Below are 21,400 nucleotides of genomic sequence, written 5' to 3' on the forward strand. Positions count from 1 at the left end.
AGCAAAAGCAGCTGGTCTTCTAAAATCCTTCGCAAATCTCAGAAGGTTTGGAATGACAGAACAACTCCTTCTTTGGTGCTACAAAACTTATGTAATGCCCATAGTCATGTAGGGCTGTCTTGTCTGGCACCCATCGCTCACAGAGAAACACAGAAGTCAGCCTGAAACAATTCAGACAAGAGCCTGAAAAATAATTTTTGGATAAAATTACAAAAACTACGAAGAAAGCTTGAGCGAACTCAGGCTCTCAACCCTGGATGAAAGGAGGCACGAAACGCTGATGAAGTTTGGAGCTGACATCCTGAAGTCCCCAACGCACCGAGATATCCTGCCTCAGTTTACTTCAGTAACACACGCACACAAGACGAGGCTGGCAACTTTTAAAGAGGGAAAAGAACTGTTAGAATGCCCGCCTACACACTCAAAGACAAGATTTTTAAACTCCTTTGTTCCATACTACGTGAAACAATACAACAACAATATCCTCAAATCAAAGTGATAGCTTATCATGTGTGTTCTTTCTGTTGCGTCTTTTTGCGTTTTTCTCTTTTTTGTTTGTTTGACGATACCCATGCTATTGCATTATGATAAAGGGAAAGAATAAAGATTATTATTACTATTATTATTATTCTTAAATCAACTTCAATTGGTAATTTCTCCTCATTTGACATTTTTGCTCAGAAAAATGGCCGTGGTTTGTTCTTTACTAGGTTGCAGCTGTCGGTATCCGAGCAATGAGCACCAAGGTCAAAATAGCCTTTGGCCTACGAAGATTCAAGCGTTTTGTTTTCACAAAATCGAGGGAAGAAGCTTAGAGAGACGCCAAGATACGAAAGTCAGGCAAAAACAGTAGCTGAGAGACAAAAAGAGCACTACGAGAAAAACAACGACGATTTAGTCAAAGTTAGCGGAAAAAAACAAACGCAAACAAGATGAAAAGGTGATTGCTCCTACGTCAGGTTTTAAAAAGACATACCAACGACGACAAGTTTCAGAGTTCTACTATCATATCTGTTTGAGCAACAGTTAAACGCAAGTATGATAATGATGAGACATATCAACTAAGTCTATTAAGTAAGTGGTGCACCTTGGAAACGACAAAGCAATTGCCATCGTTGTACTGGTATTAATTCCAGCTCAAGTCATCATTGCGTCTACAGACGAATAATATGGTGTATCTGCAGTAATTTGTACGTAAAGGATGTAAAGATCTTTAAAAATGTACCTAACACATTTTAAAGTGTACAAGACTTTTTCTGTTTTTTTTTCTGTTTCCGTTTTGATCTTAATTATAGCTTGTCTATAACTTGAAAGAAGTCCTTGGTTCTCAAAGTTTTACGGAAGAAGGAGCACAGTTTTACTTTCATTGGTGAACTGAACTTTATATTCAAATTCATCCTAGCTACTTTTCTGCAGTTCTGTCCCTTTTTTTTAATGCACACGGTCGATTTTGTCACTTGTTCCTATATAAAAGAACTTAAGTGCCAGAGAAACTGTGTTAATTCTCATGAAATGATTACTCTAACAAAATGGGATGCTTCCAATCAAATTAAAAGCATGGATCTATACAATTTAATAGCATGGAGGGGGTTAGAGGGTGGTAGCCTCCATTATGTCTTGGAAAGGCATGGGCATGATTCGAAAAGCGATAGGATATTAAAGTATAAATATGTTTTTTTTTAACTTATTTGAAAAAAACAAGGAAGGAGCAATATTGAAAAACTAAAAGGAACAGAAATTATTCTGTACGTGAAGGTGCCTGGTCAATCCCCTGCACTTCCCGCTAAAGTTTGACTGTGGGTCTCAGCTCTTCAAGAACTACCGCTCAAACAAGAAGGCTGTTTGTATGAAATATAAAGTAATTTTAAATCACTACAAAGTTTTTGTAGTTTAGCGGCAGCCCCCTTCTGACCCCCACTCATTAGGCTAAATTTTGTACTTTTTACCTCAATTTTTTAATAATGAATACTCCAACATAATCTTACGATGTAAAACACAATATAAGAATTTAGGGACAATAGTGGGGCTCCAGAGGGAGCAGCCACTAATCCATTACAAACTCTATGTATTTTGTTTCTGAGAATAGTTTAAGAATATTTTGTAAACTTCAAACATTTTTAAGAATAAACACATTTGGTGCAACAATTTTGTTCTTTTTCAGCAGTTTGAGTAAATTCTCTGTTACTAGTATTTACAGGGGGTACAGCCATACAAGTATTTAGAATATAGTTCTCAAAAATATTTAATGAACACTTAAAGATTTCGTATCAGGCCATAGCAGTGGTTAGAATGGTTTTACTAATTTAGACACTGGTGAATAAATAATTGATACAATAGAACGAAAGGAAACATTACTTTTATGAATCTTGGGCAAACTATAGATACCAATATCGAACAACAGAGGCGTAATTTTCTATTGGGCAGGGAGGACAAATGCCCTTCCCAGACCTCAGTTTGCCCTTTCTTACTTGTACTTGGGTCACGTTTGAGCCTTGTCCAGGCCCATCGTGGCATTCAGAATTCGTCGACAAGCGTCCTCCCATCGTTGTCTTTCTTGACAACGATGTGACAAAGTGTGACTGGCTTGACAAAGTGTGACTGGCTTGATCAACTGAATCCATTGTCTATTCCAGTGACACTCGTGGTTCTTGAAACCTCCCAATGGCTCGAGGTCGGCTCTAACTGTCAATAACCATGTCTTTTTCTGTCCTCCGGGCTTCTTCTTCCAGTGCGTATTAGACATATTCGACAAAGTTCTGGATGTTTCTTGGGTATGATTTACCACAGGGGCTAATGATTAAACAAATAACCTAGACTACAGTCCCCCCCCCCAACTGAAATTTAGTCTCTTCTAAAATATTTCCAAAACTAAGACTAGCCTGCATAAATAAATCATCCACAGAAACGGGACAGTTTTCTTTAGTATATATTTACCTTTATCGTACTATATGGCTCATTTCTCAATTTTCTCAGGCATTTTCACTTAGTTTGGGAAAACTGGCTCCAAAGATTTTGACAAAACGACGCCACTGCAGAACGACCTCTTGGAAAAAAAAAACAATTTAAAATTAAGGTGTCATGTGTTGGGTCTCTGGCTGTTCTTTTTAGTGTTTCTAATGCATTGGGTGCTTCTTTCGTGATTTTTTTTTTTTAGCTTTATTGATCTTTGGTTACAGTAAACAACGGACTCTTGCCTATAATAACCGAAATATTAAAATAAAATGCAATTTTCGACAAAACTGAATGATCCCTTGCGAGGTTGCAACCAAGATGATTCACCACACGTATTAAGAAAACAGCGATACGACAAAAATACAGATATTGAACTCTAAAATTCGAAAAAGAGATAAACAAGCTGAACCGCTGCTCATAGTAACCAGACATTAAAACAGCTTCTGGAAAAAAATACTGTCAAGTGAGAAAAAATAGCAATTAAAAGCTGATTCAGGAATAGCAAATATGATTTCGATTAATCTTGATGGTAAAGGTTTTTATAAGATTCCCAAAGATTGTCTTTGTCGGCCAGCCGTCTAGGGTCAAACAGAAAGCAGATCATCCCTGAATGGAGGGGAGGGATATCGTAAGGAAATATTTAAGGGAAATGAGAACTTCATGTGAGGGTAACGAGACTTCGCATAGATTTGGAGAGAAGGAGCGAACACAGCTGTTTTTGTCTCTGGGAACTTCTGCAGTTCTGCAGTGAGTTGTTAGTAGTAGTAGTAGTATTAATTTATCTCTAATTTTGCAACCATAATGTTTCAAAAACTCACTTACCACGCTATCGGTTTCTGAAGCCTCATTATTTTTTACCCTCCTAGCCCTGTGTCTAATTTCTCCTTTCAAAATAAATTCAGTTTCACTTCCAAATTGTCGAGAAATTTGATATCCTATTGTATACTAAATTAAAAAACTGCAAGTAAGGAGCGACATTAAAACTTAAAAGGAACAGAAATTATTCCATATATGAAAGGGGTTGTCCCCTCCTCAACGCTTCGCTCTTTACGCTAAAGTTTGACTCTACTCTCACAAATCTACTTTTTAAAACAATAAAAAAACTTTAGTGTAAAGAGCAAGGCGTTGAGGAGGGGACTACCCCTTTCATATATGAAATAATTTCTGTTCGTTTTAAGCTTTGATGTCGCTCCTTACTTGCAGTTAAAAAACTTGTTCTTTTTAATTTAATTTCTGAACGTTTTTTAATTAATGCATGTTTTGATTTTGGCTCACCGCACGTGAAAAATTAAAACGAAATTTGCATATTAATTTTTTTGGCTAAATGGCTTTCTCATAGTTTTGATCGGACGATATTGATAAAAAAAGAGGCTTAGTTGCACTCCAATTTTTGGTTACTTAAAAATGCAACTAAAACTTTTCATTTTTTTACGAACGTTTTTATTAGTAATAAATATACGAAATTAACGAATTAACTTTCCTAACGAACTTATATATTTGTATAGAAGTAACAATTACTATATGTAATTAGTTTGTATTTGTAACCATTACTATATGTAAACAATGGTCAAAGTTTGTAACTTGCAGCCCCTCCCCCGGGGACTGTGGGGGATTAAGTCGTCCTGAAAGACATAATTATTAGGTTTTTCGACTATGCTGAACAAAATGACTATTTCAAAATTTTGATCCAGCGACTTTGGAAAAAATGAGCGTGGGAGGGGGCCTCAGTGCCCTCCAATTTTTTTGTCACTTAAAAAGGGCACTAAAAATTTTAATTTCCGTTAAGGGTCCCTCTCGCGACACTCAAGGACCACTGGGTCGATACGATCACCCCTGGAATTTTTTTTTTTACAAAATTCCACATTTTTGTAGATAGGAACTTGAAACTTCTACAGTAGGGTTTTCTGATACATTGAACCTGATGGTGTGATTTTCGTTAAGATTCTTTGACTTTTAGGGGGCGTTTCCCCCTGTTTTCTAAAATAAGGCAAATTCTCTCAGACTCATAACTTTTGATGGGCAAGACGAAACTTGATGAAACAAAAATATGTACTGAATCAGCGTAAAAATGCGATTATTTTTATGTAACTATTGGTATCAAAATTCCATTTTGTAGAGTTTCGGTTACTATTGAGCCGGGTCGCTCCTTACTGACCTCCTCTACTTTCTTGCTTTCCTTTTATGATCTACCAACTAAAAACTTCTAGTAAAAAACCTTCTCCTTACTTTAAAGCGACTTCGCTATTAGTCCTAGCAGTTTCTAACTTTCATCTCTAAGACACCGCCAGCTACTTTGTACACTATGTTCCTAAAATTTTTCCAGCCATGTCTTGCATTGTCATTTCTTCTTCTTCTTTTTTTAATGGAAGTTTCTTCATTTACAAGATGAATATGGCAAAAAATACAAAGACAGAGTATCAATAGCCAACAATTGGGAGCGAGTTCGTGCTGCTACAAGCTTCTCAAACCAACGCAATTTTCTGTTTCTGTACTACAAAAATGATGTAAAATAAAAAAAATACAAATAATTCATAAATCTGCCAGGCAGGGGCAACTTACCTTGAAAGCAGTGTTGCCAGATTGTAAATAAAAGTAGTCCAGAGCCTTTGAAAAACAAAGAAAAAATAAGCCAGACAATCTTTTGCCCCAAATACAACACAAATATTACCCTGAGTACTTACCTTTACGCAGTAGTCGGCAGGGGTAAGGCCAGAGTTTTGAACTTAGGGGGGGGGATATAAAGAATGTCCCGATGAAATAGTCCAGTGTGCCGACAAATATGCTAAATTAAACTAAAAACATAAGCTAAAGCATAAGCTAAATTCCAAGGTATCGACGCTGCGGAACGACACCTTGGAAATGTGTGTGTTTGGGGGGGGGGGTTCCCTACTCCTAAGCTGTGGCCCTGCTAATGTGAGAAAAAGTGATTCATCGATTCATGTAAAGGGTTGAATGATGTTTAGAATGGTATGATTATTTATTAGCTATTTCATAATGGCACTAGAATTTCATCCCGAAAAAGCCAGTCACAAAAAAATGAAAATAGAAATAGTCAAGTCGTGCAAGTCTTCTGTCTATGAAATTGGTTGAGAATATTTTATCTTCAATATTGTAAAGATTTACAACAATTCTAGTCAATTGTTGCAAGCTTCAGCTTAATTTGAACCAGGATAAGAGAAAACAAATATATTACAGACAACTCTTGATTCCTAACTCTGTAACAATAGTAATATACTGTACCTTCTGTTATAGCAACATATTGCAGTTCATGACTGAATTTCTCACTGAAATATTGTAATGTCAAATTAGATACCTCTGAAAATTTTGAACACTGCTGCACTTGATTCAGTATTTTACCGTAGAATTTGGACGATAAGATTGCTGTGGTATCGATATTTCGTAGACGTATAGATTACAGCTTCGTTTTAGGGTGTGAAAAATATGGCATTCTCATCATGTATGGGTTGCTTTCGTCCTGAAAAGCCAGTCACAAAAAAATAGATGAAAGTAGAAATAATCAAGTTTTAGCCACAGGCAATTTGCAAAAACGTTTACACCAGTCGTATTCAAAATAACCCAGTTTTTCGTAAAATAAGTCAATACGGCAACGCTGTTTTTGTTTTTTCTTGCCACAAACTGATGTGAGAGTGTGTAAGTTTTGCTGGCATAAAAGAAATAAAGAAAGATATTTCAATATAGTTTAAATTGTAGCAAAAATGTGATTTTCGATAAGAAAACCATTTCGAGTTGGTTCCCTTCATGAACAGCCTAAATATCTTGATGGACTCACAATTTGTTAGGTTTTGCCTTTCGGACTCCTGGAGCGTTATACAAACCTCAATAGTCTATATAGACCCCGGTTGAGAACCTCTGGTAAAGGCTTAGACTTCGATTTTAAGATAAAATCAAAGAGAAAAACTAATCCAAAGAGTAATTATGGTTCCTTTAATTAAAAATTTCAAAATTTAAATGCCAAAACGTTTGCCGAGAGTTACATCGAAACCTTCATCAAATCCAGCTTGTCAATAAAACTCTACTTTGAACACATCATTTTCACAAAATCTGAAAAAAAAATTAAAAAGTTTATGTTAAAACCAAGACACTAGCAAGAAAACCAGACATTTCTGGTCATTTAAGCAAATAGGATAAAGAGTAGCCATTTAGAAATGGAGTTCTGCCTTAAAGTTCACAGGCAAACAAACACAGAAATGCCATTTATGGGACAATACTGAACAGCACTATCTTGGTTATTGAATATAAGAGCCTTTGACATGTGTTGTTTTAGCCAAAAAAAAAGTAAAAAAAAAAAGAAAATTAAAGATTTCGGTGGAAGGAAAAGCCTGTAAAAATACCCCAATGATTATTTTGTTTAAAAAGAAAGGTAGAAGAAGTGTTGTTTTCGGTTCAGAAAATTAAAGACTCATGCACAGAAAAGTGGCTTTCAGGTCCATGATACTCTCATTTTACGGTTTTCCACAATTTCTTTTAATCTATGTACTATGTATCCTTTTTAAAAAAAATAATTATTTTGCGTTTAGTTTCTTAGACCCCCCTTCCAAAAAAACATATATATTTCTGCATTCGTACCTAGAAAAGTATAATATTGTTAGTAGAATATTACACAATTTTTCACTTAGTGCACTTTTACACTTTAAGAGAATCAAGTCAATTTTTAATTCCCCCACCCATACCATTAGCATCAATGAAATAATTTTATGCGTAAAATATTTCTTGATTATTCTCATACTTACTTAAAATGGACATTCTAAGTTCCCAGAATATAATAAAATAGCTTATATTAGAATAGATAAATCAAATGCAGATAGCAATTTAAGGCTAACGGTGGACATGTTATATTCTCCTGTAATCAGTATCATATGCATATATTCACCTGTATAATTACTGGGCCCAGGGATCTCTCTTTCCTCTTATCTATACAAGCACAGATGTGTCCGATCTCTCATAACTCGAGAATCTTCAAAAATCAGACAGATGACGGTGGTTTGACGTCGTGAGTAACGAGATGCTGCAGCAGCTCACCAAGCGGTATCAGTGTTCAGCCTAAGAGCTAAACGTACCTTATGATGGTTTGGAAACCTGCTTGAATGCCCCTGCATTTACCCGCAAAGATGATCTTTGAAATTGACCCTAAGAAAGCCGGTTGGAATCGACCTCGCGGCCGACCGAAGAAACAAGAGTCTGACAGCCTGTCCGAGTTCCTGGTGATTGCAAACATCAGGCCGAGCGAATTGAAAACGCTTGCCATGGACCAAAGCGGATGGAGGAGGCAGACGTTACTCTCTACGCCGAGCAACGCCCGACAGGAGACCTAAATAAATAAGTAAAAGACGTTTTATGACGCACAATCGTTCATGGGTCATATTAGGAAGATAATTAGATGGCTAAGATCGGGTACCGTAAGATCAATTCCCTCAAAACCCCCCTTCCTGGCTGTCATAAAGAAAGGCAATTTAAACTAACATGGATTTTTTTTTTCACCATAATTTAGGCGGTTCAAGGTTCAAGGTTCTTTTAATATAACCAATATATACAAAATATTAGGTAACTCAAGGCTGAGAGTATAGCTCGAATGCAATTGAGCTACCTTTAAGCAACACCAAATCTGCACAAAAATTAAAAATAAATAGTTCTCTATCCAATCTTGGCAGAAATAAATAAAAAACAAAAAACAAATCCCGTGCCGTACGATACCATTTCCATCCTCCGCGCACCATTTTGAGACAAAATTAAATTTACAACTTAAAACCAAGTGAGTCATAAGACATCTGGAGGCCTCATGGGCGAACCCCAGAGACCAACCCAATAACTTAAAAAAATAATAAACATAATTTAAAAAAAACATTTTTTTATATTATTTAGATTTACAACTTTCAATCAGTACTCTTTTCAACTTCCGTCTTATAGCATCTATGCTTAAATTAAAATCAATCTCATTTTTCAATCTTTCCCAATGTAGAGGAATCAAATACCTCAGGCAAAAACGCGACCTCTCTGTAACTACCTTAGGAGTCCGCAGATTATATTTACCACGGGTTTCAACTTGTGAAGATGAAGGAGAAGAAATAAGACCCATCGATGCAAAATATCTGGGGAGCTTTTCTCGTTCAAGCTTAATCTTAAACATAACACTTAAAAATTGGATACTTTGCCGAACAGGAAGAATATTATGAAGTGAAAAAAGGGTCTCTGTTGTAGATTTTAAGGGGAAGTTTGATGGCGATGGCAGAAAAGGTTTAAGGATACGAACTGCTTTATTATGGATAATCTGTAAAGGGGTAACATTACTTTTAAAAGTGTTCAAAAAAATAATAGATGCATAATCAAAATGGGATTGCACATGGGAAAAGTAAAGGGATTTAAGAGCGCAATATGGAAAAAGGTTTTTCAGTCTGCACATTATACCAACTCCACGGGCAGACTTTGCTCTAACCTGATTAATTTGCTCTTTCTATGACAAATTCTCATCAAACACAACTCCCAAATATCTTATCGATACAACCCTTTCAATAACAGACTCAGGTTCATTCGCAGAAAGGGAAACTGATTCTATATCTGGAAACTTGTGATCCATTCTGCTGTAAATAATAAACTTCGTCTTCTTTCTGTTCAGGAGTAGTCTATTATCAGAGAGCCAAGTAGACAATCTATTATATGTAGATGTTAAATTGACCACTAGCTCTTCACGAGATTTACCAGAAATGGTTGCTGCAGTGTCGTCAGCAAACTGAGTGTCTATAGAAGAAACTCCAGTAGCTGAGCACAAATCATTAATGTAAACTAGGAAAATCAGAGGTCCTAATACGGATCCCTAGGGAACACCAACCTTATCCGACTGCTGTAAAGAATCAGATCTAACATCATTATATATAAGTATCTGCTGCCTCCCATGAAGATACTTAGCGTAAAGAGCGAGGTATTAGGATGAGGTGAGCCCCTCATATGGGTAATAATTTCTGTTCGTTTTAAGTTTTAATGCTGCTCCTTACTTCCAGCTGAAAAAAACTTTTTCATATTTATTTTTTCATTGTTTTTTTTTAAATAATGCTAGTAAATCCTGGGCTCCCTTCATGGAAATTTTCTTCCCCCATGACAATTTCCTCAATGGAAAGTTCCCCCAGTATATCCCCCTCTTCTCAACCCCTCCCCCAAACCAAAAAATCCTCCTGAAAACGCCTGTACACTTCCCAATAACCATTACTATATGTAAGCACTGGTCAAAGTTTTTAGCTTGTAGCCCCTCCCACGGGGACTGTGGAGGAGTAAGTCGTCTCCAAAGACATAGTTATTAGGTTTTTCGACTACGCTGAATAAAATGGCCATCTCAGAATTTTGATCCGTTAATTATGGGAAAATGAATTGGCGTGGGAGGGGGCCTAGGTACCATCCAATTTTTTGGTCACTTAAAAAAGGCACTAGAACTTTTTATTTCCGTTAGAATGAGCCCTCTCGCAACATTCTAGGACAACTGGGTCGATACGATCACCCCTGGGAAAAACAAAAAAAAAAAAACAAAAAAACAAAAAAAACAAATAAACACGCATCCGTGATCTACCTTCTGGCAAAAATACAAAATTCCACATTTTTGTAGATAGGAGCTTGAAACTTCTACAGTAGGGTTCTCTGATACGCTGAATTTGACGGTGTAATTTTCGTTAAGATTCTATGACTTTTAGGGGGTGTTTTCCCCTATTTTCTAAAATAACACAAATTTTCTCAGGCTCGTAACTTTTGATGCGTAAGAATAAACTTGATGAAACTTATATATTTAAAATCAGCCTTAAAATGCGATTCTTTTTATGTAGCTATTGGTATCAAAATTCCATTTTTTAGAGTTTTGGTTTCTATTGAGACGGGTCGCTCCTTACTACAGTTGGTTACCACGAACTGTTTGATATATGGAATAATTTATGTTCGTTTTAAGTTTTAACATCGCTCATTACTTGTAGATAAAGAAAAAAGTATTTAGTTTCTAAACGTTTTTGAAATAATGCATGTTTTGATTTTGACTCATCGCACATCAATATTTAAAACGAAATTTGTATAATAATTTTTTTTTTGGCTAAGTGGCTTTTTCATAGATTTGATCGGATAACTTTGATAAAAAAAAGAACTGGGGGAGGAGACCTAGCTGCCCTTCAATACTTGGTAACTTTAAAATGCAACTAGAACTTTTTTTTAGGAACGTTTTTATTAGTAACACATATACGTAACTTACGCATTAACTTATGCAATGAACTTCTATATTTATATGTTCTTATTATGTATGTGAGGGGTTCACCCCATCGTCAATACCTAGTTCTTTACATTAGAGCATGAATTTTGTCCCAATTATTTAATAATGACCCCTCAATTTAAAAGGCTGTAGAATAAATAGTTTTAAATACTAAAAATACTTTAGCGCAAAGAGCAAGGTATTGCGGAGAAGACGAACCACCTTATATACATAATATTTTTTGTTCGTTTTAAGGTTTTAATGCTGCTCCTAACTTCCAATTGCGAAGAAATTTGTTATATGTTTTTTCATTTTTTTTTTCAAAAAATGCTAGAATATCCTGCGCCCTCTTCATGAAGAACCTCTTCCCTTATACTAAATTCCTCCATGGAAAGATCTTACCACGTAACCCCTAACACACCCTGTTCCGAGTACCAAAAAGTCCCCCTGAAAACGTCTGTACACTTCTCAATAACCATTACTATATGTAGACAATGGTAAAAGTTTTTAACTTGCAGCCCCTCCCCCAGGGACTGTGGGGGAGTAAGTCGTCCCCAAAGACAAAGTTATAAGGTTTTTCGACGACGCTAAATAAAATGGCTATCTCAGAATTTTGATTCATTGACTTTGGGAAAACAATTAGCGTGGGAGGGGCTCTAGGTGCCCTCCAATTTTTTTGGTCACTTAAATAGGGCACTAGAACTTTTCATTTCCGTTAGAATGATCCCTCTTGCAACATTCTAGGACAACTGGGTGGATACGATCACCCCTGGGAAAAAAACAAACAAAAAAAGTAAACAAAAAAACAAATAAACACGCATCCGTGATCTGCATTGTGGCAAAAAATACAAAATTCCACATTTTTGCAGATAGGAGCTTGAAACTGCTACAATATGTTTTTCTGATACGCTGAATCTGATGGTGTAATTTTCGTTAAGATTCTATGACTTTTAGGGGGTGTTTTCCCCTATTTTTAAAATAACGCAAATTTTCTCAGGCTTGTAACTTTTGATTGGTAAGACTAAAATTGAGGAAACTTATATGTTTAAAATTAGCTTTAAAACGCGATTCTTCTGATGTAGCTATTGGAATCAAAATTCCATTTTTTAGAGTTTTGGTTACTATTGAGCCGGGTCGCTCCTTACTACAGTTCGTTACCACGAACTGTTTGATACAACCAGTATGGAAAATGATATGACGTAACAGACAGGATCCAAATATCCGCAATGCAGACAAATATTCAGCCAATCAGCGGCCAGCTTTCAAAAATACTAAAAAGACCAAAGGAAAAAAAAAACAGTCCGGTCAGTAATGTCAATCAAATTGGTTGGCAATTAAATAGCATTTACTGGTGATTTATCATTTTCAATTGTAATGGTAAGTTCTTGCTTCAATGGTTGCGTTCAAAGGTTACTATACTCTGTATAGGGTGCTCATTGTGGGGGAGGGGGATAAACTCAGAATACAGAAAAAGGGGGACTGTTGATGCTCCTCTAGATTCTGAAAAAAAACACCTTTTTTGGTACTTTTATAGAAACAGAAAATTGTCCCCCCTCTGCATTTTGAAAAATATCTTTTTTAGGTATTTTTGTAAATACCTTTTTAAAAATCCATTCCCTCTGAATTCTAGTGGGCTGGTACGCTTGGGTCTATATTGTTTAAAGCTAAATATTCTTATGTTAATGAAAAGCCAGTATTTTAAACTTTTAAGTAACGTAATGTTAAGTAGTTATTTAAAAATTTTTAGGTAAACTTTGACAGTTTTTAAGCTAAATAGTACACGAGTGTAAGTATATACTTTTTTCAGTAGGAAAGACAGACATATTTATTGTAGCATAAATGTGTCATGGCCCATTCGGTAAATTTATGTTGTAACACATAAATCGGATACAAGAAAAACAAATATATCATTCGATTCTGTATTTTATTGTCTTTCCAAATATAAAAATAACTGCCTTTGCGTCCAAGGCTAGGACGCACTAGCAATGGTAGTTATTTGTGAGGCTTGGACTTCAATCCTCCATTAATGGAGCCGGATATAGCCTAGACTATAGACGTTTTTTTACTTACATATTATAACGTATTATAAATTACGTATATAGGTACGGTCGGTACCTAGGATATGAAGTCAGGTTAATCGTGATGAAATATTTCAAACCCCACAAATATTCGAGTACGTATCGGTTATATAATAAAACACTCGGGAAGTGAAGTTCGATAAATGCTAATGAAATCAAACTAAATAGGATGAAAAGAACAATACTTAGAAACATTTGGGCTATATATTTGCACATTAGGGGTATCGAAATTCTCGGGTGTTTATTATATAACCGATAAGTACTCGTATTCGATCCGATCCAAATAAGAACTGACTTTCAATCAATAAAACAAGTAAGCTCAAATTCATCTATAATTCTATAAAAGACCTAAAACAAATACACAGCAACACAAAATTAAAAAAATAAGGTAGCAAGTGCTGCTTCAAGGTCAATAAATAAAAATGGGTCGTAAAAAAATTATAATAAGTCAAGAATCTATTTTCACGATTAAAATAGCGACCGTTTATATAGACTATTTCAGAATAATTAAGTATATAAATGGTTGGTATATTCAAAAACACTCAAGGGCAAATACCTGAAAATGAATTGCATCGAACATTAAATATTTGTCAAGGTAGTATTATTAAAATACCGAATAAAATAAGGGACAAACGATTTGCAATATATCTCGTACTAGAGGCTGGGTAAGTCTTAACTGTGGACAATTATTTTTTTTTTTGTCGGAGTCTAGTGACTGGCTCTTAAGTAGGGTGGCTCTCAATTTCGGGTAGTAGGCCACGATGAGCTGAGGAATTCAAACAATTTAGTCAGAAGCTATGGTCATGCGTGCCCGTCCATTTGTTGTACGTATGCTTGCTAGTTTTCTTTTTAAAGATCCCAGTATGTCCAACTCCCTTATCATGAGCCTTCTGGATTTTTAGATATTTTTTGCGGTTCGCCACAAGGGACTAAATTAGGACCATTTTTTTCTAATTGTTTTTAAATCGTATTTTAGCAACAGTTCGAGAGCGTTTTAAGTTTGCTGATAATTTAACTGTTTTATCACTGCAACTATTCCCTCCGACTACCGAACAGTCTGACTTGACGAGAATTTTTAATGACCTAAAAGCTGAATCAGCTTTTTGGTCAGCGAAACTAATAGCTCTCATACGACTTTTTCCTTCCTAAAGGTTGACAATCACTCTTTTATTTTCCTACTGCCGATAAAGAAAACTGTTAAAATACTTGGAGTATTTTTGGACGAAGATTTAAGATGGAACATGTTGACTATCTGACTAAAAATGACGCCTCACTTTTACAATTGTTTTCCAACCTGAAGAGATTTGGTATGCCAACTGAGGTTTTGAAATCTGTATACTGCAGCTATGTTAGACCTTCTCGTGAGTCTTCGTGTCCAGCTTGGCATCCGGGTTTGACGAAAGATCAATCAGATAGACTTGAGATGATACAAAAAAGAGCTGTAAAATTTATACTTGGACATAACTACTCAACATATGATGAGTTGACTTATCGCTTTGGACTACATTGTTTGAATTCCTCAGCTCATCGTGGCCTACTACCCGAAATTGAGAGCCACCCTACTTAAGAGCCAGTCACTAGACTCCGACAAAAGAAAAATAATTGTCCACAGTTAAGACTCACCCAGCCTCTAGTACGAGATATATTGCAAATCGTTGGTCCCTTATTTTATTCGGTATTTTAATAATACTACCTTGACAAATATTTAATGTTCGATGCAATTCATTTTCAGATATTTGCCCTTGAGTGTTTTTGAATATGCCAACCATTTATATACTTAATTATTCTGAAATAGTCTATATAAACGGTCGCTATTTTAATCGTGAAAATAAATTCTTGACCTATTATAATTTTTTTACGACTCATTTTTATTTATTGACCTTGAAGCAGCACTTGCTACCTTATCTTTTTTTATTTTGTGTTGCTGTTTATTTGTTATTTAAACGGTCGCTATTTTAATCGTGAAAATAGATTCTTGACTTATTATAATTTTTTTACGACCCATTTTTATTTATTGACCTTGAAGCAGCACTTGCTACCTTATTTTTTTTATTTTGTGTTGCTGTTTATTTGTTATTTAAACGGTCGCTATTTTAATCGTGAAAATAGATTCTTGACTTATTATAATTTTTTTACGACTCATTTTTATTTATTGACCTTGAAGCAGCACTTGCTACCTTATTTTTTTATTATTTTGTGTTGGTGTTTATTTGTTATTTAAACGGTCGTTATTTTAATCTTTTGTGTTGCTGTGTATTTGTTTTAGGTCTTTTATAGAATTATAGATGAATTTGAGCTTACTTGTTTTATTGATTGAAAGTTAGTTCTTATTTGGATCGGATCGAATCCGAGTACTTATCGGTTATATAATAAACACCCGAGAATTTCGATACCCCCCCCCCCTAATGTGCAAATATATAGCCCAAATGTTTCTAAGTATTGTTCTTTTCATCCTATTTAGTTTGATTTCATTAGCATTTATCGAACTTCACTTCCCGAGTGTTTTATTATATAACCGATACGTACTCGAATATTTGTGGGGTTTGAAATATTTCATCACGATTAACCTGACTTCATATCCTAGGTACGGTCGGTATAATACGTAAGTAAAAAAACGTCTATAGTCTAGGCTATATCCGGCTCCATTAATGGAGGATTGAAGTCCAAGCCTCACAAATAACTACCATTGCTAGTGCGTCCTAGCCTTGGACGCAAAGGCAGTTATTTTTATATTTGGAAAGACAATAAAATACAGAATCGAATGATATATTTGTTTTTCTTGTATCCGATTTATGTGTTACAACATAAATTTACCGAATGGGCCATGACACATTTATGCTACAATAAATATGTCTGTCTTTCCTACTGAAAAAAGTATATACTTACACTCGTGTACTATTTAGCTTAAAAACTGTCAAAGTTTACCTAAAAATTTTAAATAACTACTTAACATTACGTTACTTAAAAGTTTAAAATACTGGCTTTTCATTAACATAAGAATATTTAGCTTTAAACAATATAGACCCAAGCGTACCAGCCCACAAGAATTCAGAGGGAATGGATTTTTAAAAAGGTATTTACAAAAATACCTAAAAAAGATATTTTTCAAAATGCAGAGGGGGGACAATTTTCTGTTTCTATAAAAGTACCAAAAAAGGTGCTTTTTTCAGAATCTAGAGGGGCATCAACAGTCCTCCTTTTTCTGTATTCTGAGTTTATCCCCCTCCCCCACAATGAGCACCCTATACAGAGTATAGTAACCTTTGAACGCAACCATTGAAGCAAGAACTTACCATTACAATTGAAAATGATAAATCACCAGTAAATGCTATTTAATTGCCAACCAATTTGATTGACATTACTGACCGGACTGGTTTTTTTTTTCCTTTGGTCTTTTTAGTATTTTTGAAAGCTGGCCGCTGATTGGCTGAATATTTGTCTGCATTGCGGATATTTGGATCCTGTCTGTTACGTCATATCATTTTCCATACTGGTTGTATCAAACAGTTCGTGGTAACGAACTGTAGTAAGGAGCGACCCGGCTCAATAGTAACCAAAACTCTAAAAAATGGAATTTTGATGCCAATAGCTACATCAGAAGAATCGCATTTTAAAGCTAATTTTAAACATATAAGTTTCCTCAATTTTAGTCTTACCAATCAAAAGTTACAAGCCTGAGAAAATTTGCGTTATTTTAAAAAATAGGGGAAAACACCCCCTAAAAGTCACAGAATCTTAACGAAAATTACACCATCAGATTCAGCGTATCAGAGAAACATACTGTAGCAGTTTCAAGCTCCTATCTCCAAACTTGTGGAATTTTGTATTTTTTGCCACAATGCAGATCAGGGATGCGTGTTTATTTGTTTGTTTGTTTTTTTGTTTGCTTTTTTTGTTTGTTTTTTTCCCAGGGGTGATCGTATCGACCCAGTTGTCCTAGAATGTTGCAAGAGGGATCATTCTAACGGAAATGAAAAGTTCTAGTGCCATGTTTAAGTGACCAAAAAAATTGGAGGGCACCTAGACCCCCTCCCACGCTAATTGTTTTCCCAAAGTCAATGAATCAAAATTCTGAGATAGCCATTTTATAGCGTAGTCGAAAAATCTTATAACTTTGTCTTTGGGGACGACTTACTCCCCCACAGTCCCCGGGGGAGGGGCCGCAAGTTACAAACTTTGACCATTGTCTACATATAGTAATGGTTATTGAGAAGTGTACAGACGTTTTCAGGGGAACTTTTTGGTACTCGGAACAGGGTGTGTTAGGGGTTACGTGGTAAGATCTTTCCATGGAGGAATTTAGTATAAGGGAAGAGATTCTTCATGAAGAAGGCGCAGGATTTTCTAGCATTATTTGAAAAAAAAATGAAAAAACATATAACAAATTTCTTTGCAATTGGAAGTTAGGAGCAGCATTAAAACCTTAAAACGAACAAAAAATATTATGTATATAAGGTGGTTCGTCTTCTCCGCAATACCTTGCTCTTTACGTTAAAGTATTTTTAGTATTTAAAACTATTTATTCTACAGCCTTTTAAATTGAGGGGTCATTATTAAATAATTGGGACAAAATTCATGCTCTAATGTAAAGAACTAGGTATTGACGATGGGGTGAACCCCTAACATACATAATAAAAATATATAAATATAGAAGTTCATTGCGTAAGTTAATGCGTAAGTTACGTATATGTGTTACTAATAAAAACGTTCCTAAAAAAAAGTTCTAGTTGCATTTTAAAGATACCAAGTATTGAAGGGCAGCTAGGCCTCCTCCCCCAGTTCTTTTTTTTATCAAAGTTATCCGATCAAATCTATGAAAAAGCCATTTGGCCAAAAAAAAAATTATTATGCAAATTTCGTTTTAAATATTGATGTGCGATGAGTCAAAATCAAAACATGCATTATTTCAAAAACGTTCAGAAACTAAATACTTTTTTCTTCAACTACAAGTAATGAGCGACGTTAAAACTTAAAACGAACATAAATTATTCCATATATCAAACAGTTCGTGGTAACGAACTGTAGTAAGGAGCGACCCATCTCAATAGAAACCAAAACTCTAAAAAATGGAATTTTGATACCAATAGCTACATAAAAAGAATCGCATTTTAAGGCTGATTTTAAATATATAAGTTTCATCAAGTTTATTCTTACGCATCAAAAGTTACGAGCCTGAGAAAATTTGCGTTATTTTAGAAAATAGGGGAAAACACCCCCTAAAAGTCATAGAATCTTAACGAAAATTACACCGTCAGATTCAGCGTATCAGAGAACCCTACTGTAGAAGTTTCAAGCTCCTATCTACAAAAATGTGGAATTTTGTATTTTTGCCAGAAGGCAGATCACGGATGCGTGTTTATTTGTTTGTTTGTTTTTGTTTTTCCCAGGGGTGATCGTATCGACCCAGTTGTCCTAGAATGTTGCGAGAGGGCTCATTCTAACGGAAATAAAAAGTTCTAGTGCCTTTTTTAAGTGACCAAAGAATTGGATGGTACCTAGGCCCCCTCCCACGCAAATTATTTTCTCATAGTTAACGGATCAAAATTCTGAGATGGCCATTTTATTCAGCGTAGTCGAAAAACCTAATAACTATGTCTTTGGAGACGACTTACTCCTCCACAGTCCCCGTGGGAGGGGCTACAAGCTAAAAACTTTGACCAGTGCTTACATATAGTAATGGTTATTGGGAAGTGTACAGGCGTTTTCAGGAGGATTTTTTGGTTTGGGGGAGGGGTTGAGAAGAGGGGGATATACTGGGGGAACTTTCCATTGAGGAAATTGTCAAGGGGGAAGAAAATTTTCATGAAGGAAGCCCTGGATTTACTAGCATTATTTAAAAAAAAAACAATGAAAAAATAAATATGAAAAAGTTTTTTTCACCTGGAAGTAAGGAGCAGCATTAAAACTTAAAACGAACAGAAATTATTACCATATGAGGGGCTCACCTCATCCTAATACCTCGCTCTTTACGCTAAAGTATTTTTAGTAATGGCAAATATTTATTAAAAATTAAAAGTTCTAGTTGCCTTTTTAATTAACCAAAAAATTGGAGGGCAACTAGGCTTCCTCCCCCGCTCTTTTTTTCTCAAATCATTCGATCAAAATTATGAAAAAGCCACTTAGCCAAAAAAAAAAGAAAAAAAATATGCAAATTTCGTTTGAATTATTCCTCTGCGGAGAGCCAAAATCAAAACATGCATTGATTCAAAAACCTTCAGAAATTAAATAAAAAAAAACAAGTTTTTTCAACTGAAAGTAAGGAGCAACATTAAAACTTAAAACGAACAGAAACTACTTCGTATATGAAAGGGGCTGCTTCCTCATCAACGCCCCGCTCTTCACGCTAAAGTTTTTTACTGTTTTAAAAAGAGGAGTTGAGAGAGAGAGAGTCAAACTTTAGCGTAAAGAGCTGGGCGTTGATGAGGAAGCAGCCCCCTTCATATACGAAGTAATTTCTGTTCGTTTTAAGTTTTAATGTCGCTCCTTACTTTCAGTTGAAAAAACTTGTTTTTTTTATTTATTTCAAAAAAATTCAACCTCTAAATAAATGCAGTCAATAATATTCCATTAATACGGAATTCAATGCGAAGACGGATTGGAAAAGAATATGGTAACACTTAAGGAAACGAGACTAGCAAAAGAAACTGTAAAATTAAAAAAACTACCTTAGAACTCGTAACGGTATTTAAGTTTGATACTGCCAACACTCAAGTTCACGCTCTGTAAAACTCGAGAACAAACCAAACAATTAGCTGACGCTCAGCGGAAAACAAGTGGTGGCTGATAGAATGTATTGGAACTATATAATTTTAGCTATATATTTTCGCATTAAAGGAGAGGGGTTAGATTACCCCTCTAATAAAATCAAAGCAGCTTAAGGAATGAAATAAGTATTTGTGATTGTTTTAAATCAGTTTCCAGAACTTTCATGGTTTCCTTCAAATTTTTCACATTGTCTTACATCTAGCGAAGTCCAGTAACTCATAACGAACAATACAAACTTACACATCTCACACCTAAAGGCGCTTTGCTTCGACTTACTCCCTCCTTCCCCTTAATGGAGAAATATATAGCCCAGTTTATACGAACTATATATTGGCCATTTGAAAAATATACTGACAATATATACACTGTGCTACATGCTTCTCCGTTAGGGAGGGGGGAGTACTTGAAGCAAAGCATCCTTACGAATGAAATAACTAAGCATTTGTGATTGTTTAAAGCCACTTTTAGAACTTTTTATGGTTTCCTTCAAATCTTCCCATCTCCCTAAGTCCAGCCAAAAATATTGACGCATTTAATTCTTTTTCTGCTAGTCCACTCGAGCAAGAGCATCTAGATCAGGAATGTAAAACATTTTTAGAATTATGTATATAAAGGGGACTTAGGCCCCAGCTCCTTTGGGTACATAATTTTTGCGATTTTATTATAATTTTCACTTAAACACCTCAAGACCTGAAAGTGACATTAACCTATTCTGTAAGAGAGCAAAATTTTGCAGATCTATTGCCATTTAAGGTCCACTCACACTGAGAATTTACTAATACCGAGAATTAGGTAGAGCTTATTTGAGCCAATCAGATTTTTCACAGAATATTCTGGTTAGCTTAGATCTGCTCTAGCCAAATCTTGGTATAAGTAAAATCTCAATATGAATGGGCTTGTAGTATTATTTTTTCCACTCTTGTCGAGTGGTTTATGCACACTCTACAAAATCCTATATTAATTAGGTTTTAGCTTCAAACTAGTTTTAGCTTAATCAACTCATCAGCGCTTTTCCAGAGAGCGAAATTACTCTATGCTGCTTTTTTTGCTATCACTAACAACCGAAGAAAAAATTAAGCTGATACAATTCTCTTAACTGGACTATATTGATCAAAGTTTATAATTGCATTTTTCTTTGAATAAGTTTTCTAGCAGTATGATAATTTTGCTATCAAGTTGCGGCTTGTTTATTAATGTTACGAGAATTTACCCCCCCCCCCCAAATAAATTTTGGTACACGGGCCAGCAGGGGCGTAATTTTGAGAGGAAATACAAGAGGGAAAACACAAATATTTAACTTTACGGTCGTCATTTCATGAAAAAACCGCGGTAGTGATGGAATTCCAACTACATTTGTTTAGTGGTAGCCAGA

At 35.3% G+C, this 21,400-nt stretch overlaps 1 protein-coding gene across 1 annotated transcript in view; it reads right to left on the reverse strand.

The window, feature by feature from the left end:
* Positions 1 to 6,883: 6,883 nt before the first annotated feature.
* Positions 6,884 to 21,400, reverse strand: part of LOC136031812 (uncharacterized) — an 85,759-nt gene continuing 71,242 nt past the window's right edge. The window contains exon 6 of the mRNA XM_065711630.1: positions 6,884 to 7,014. Coding sequence (XP_065567702.1) covers positions 6,986 to 7,014 — 29 coding nt within the window. The 3' untranslated portion in view covers positions 6,884 to 6,985. The remainder of the gene's footprint in view (positions 7,015 to 21,400) is intronic.

This window comes from Artemia franciscana, chromosome 10 (genome assembly GCF_032884065.1).
Source record: "Artemia franciscana chromosome 10, ASM3288406v1, whole genome shotgun sequence".
Classification (NCBI taxonomy): domain Eukaryota; kingdom Metazoa; phylum Arthropoda; class Branchiopoda; order Anostraca; family Artemiidae; genus Artemia; species Artemia franciscana.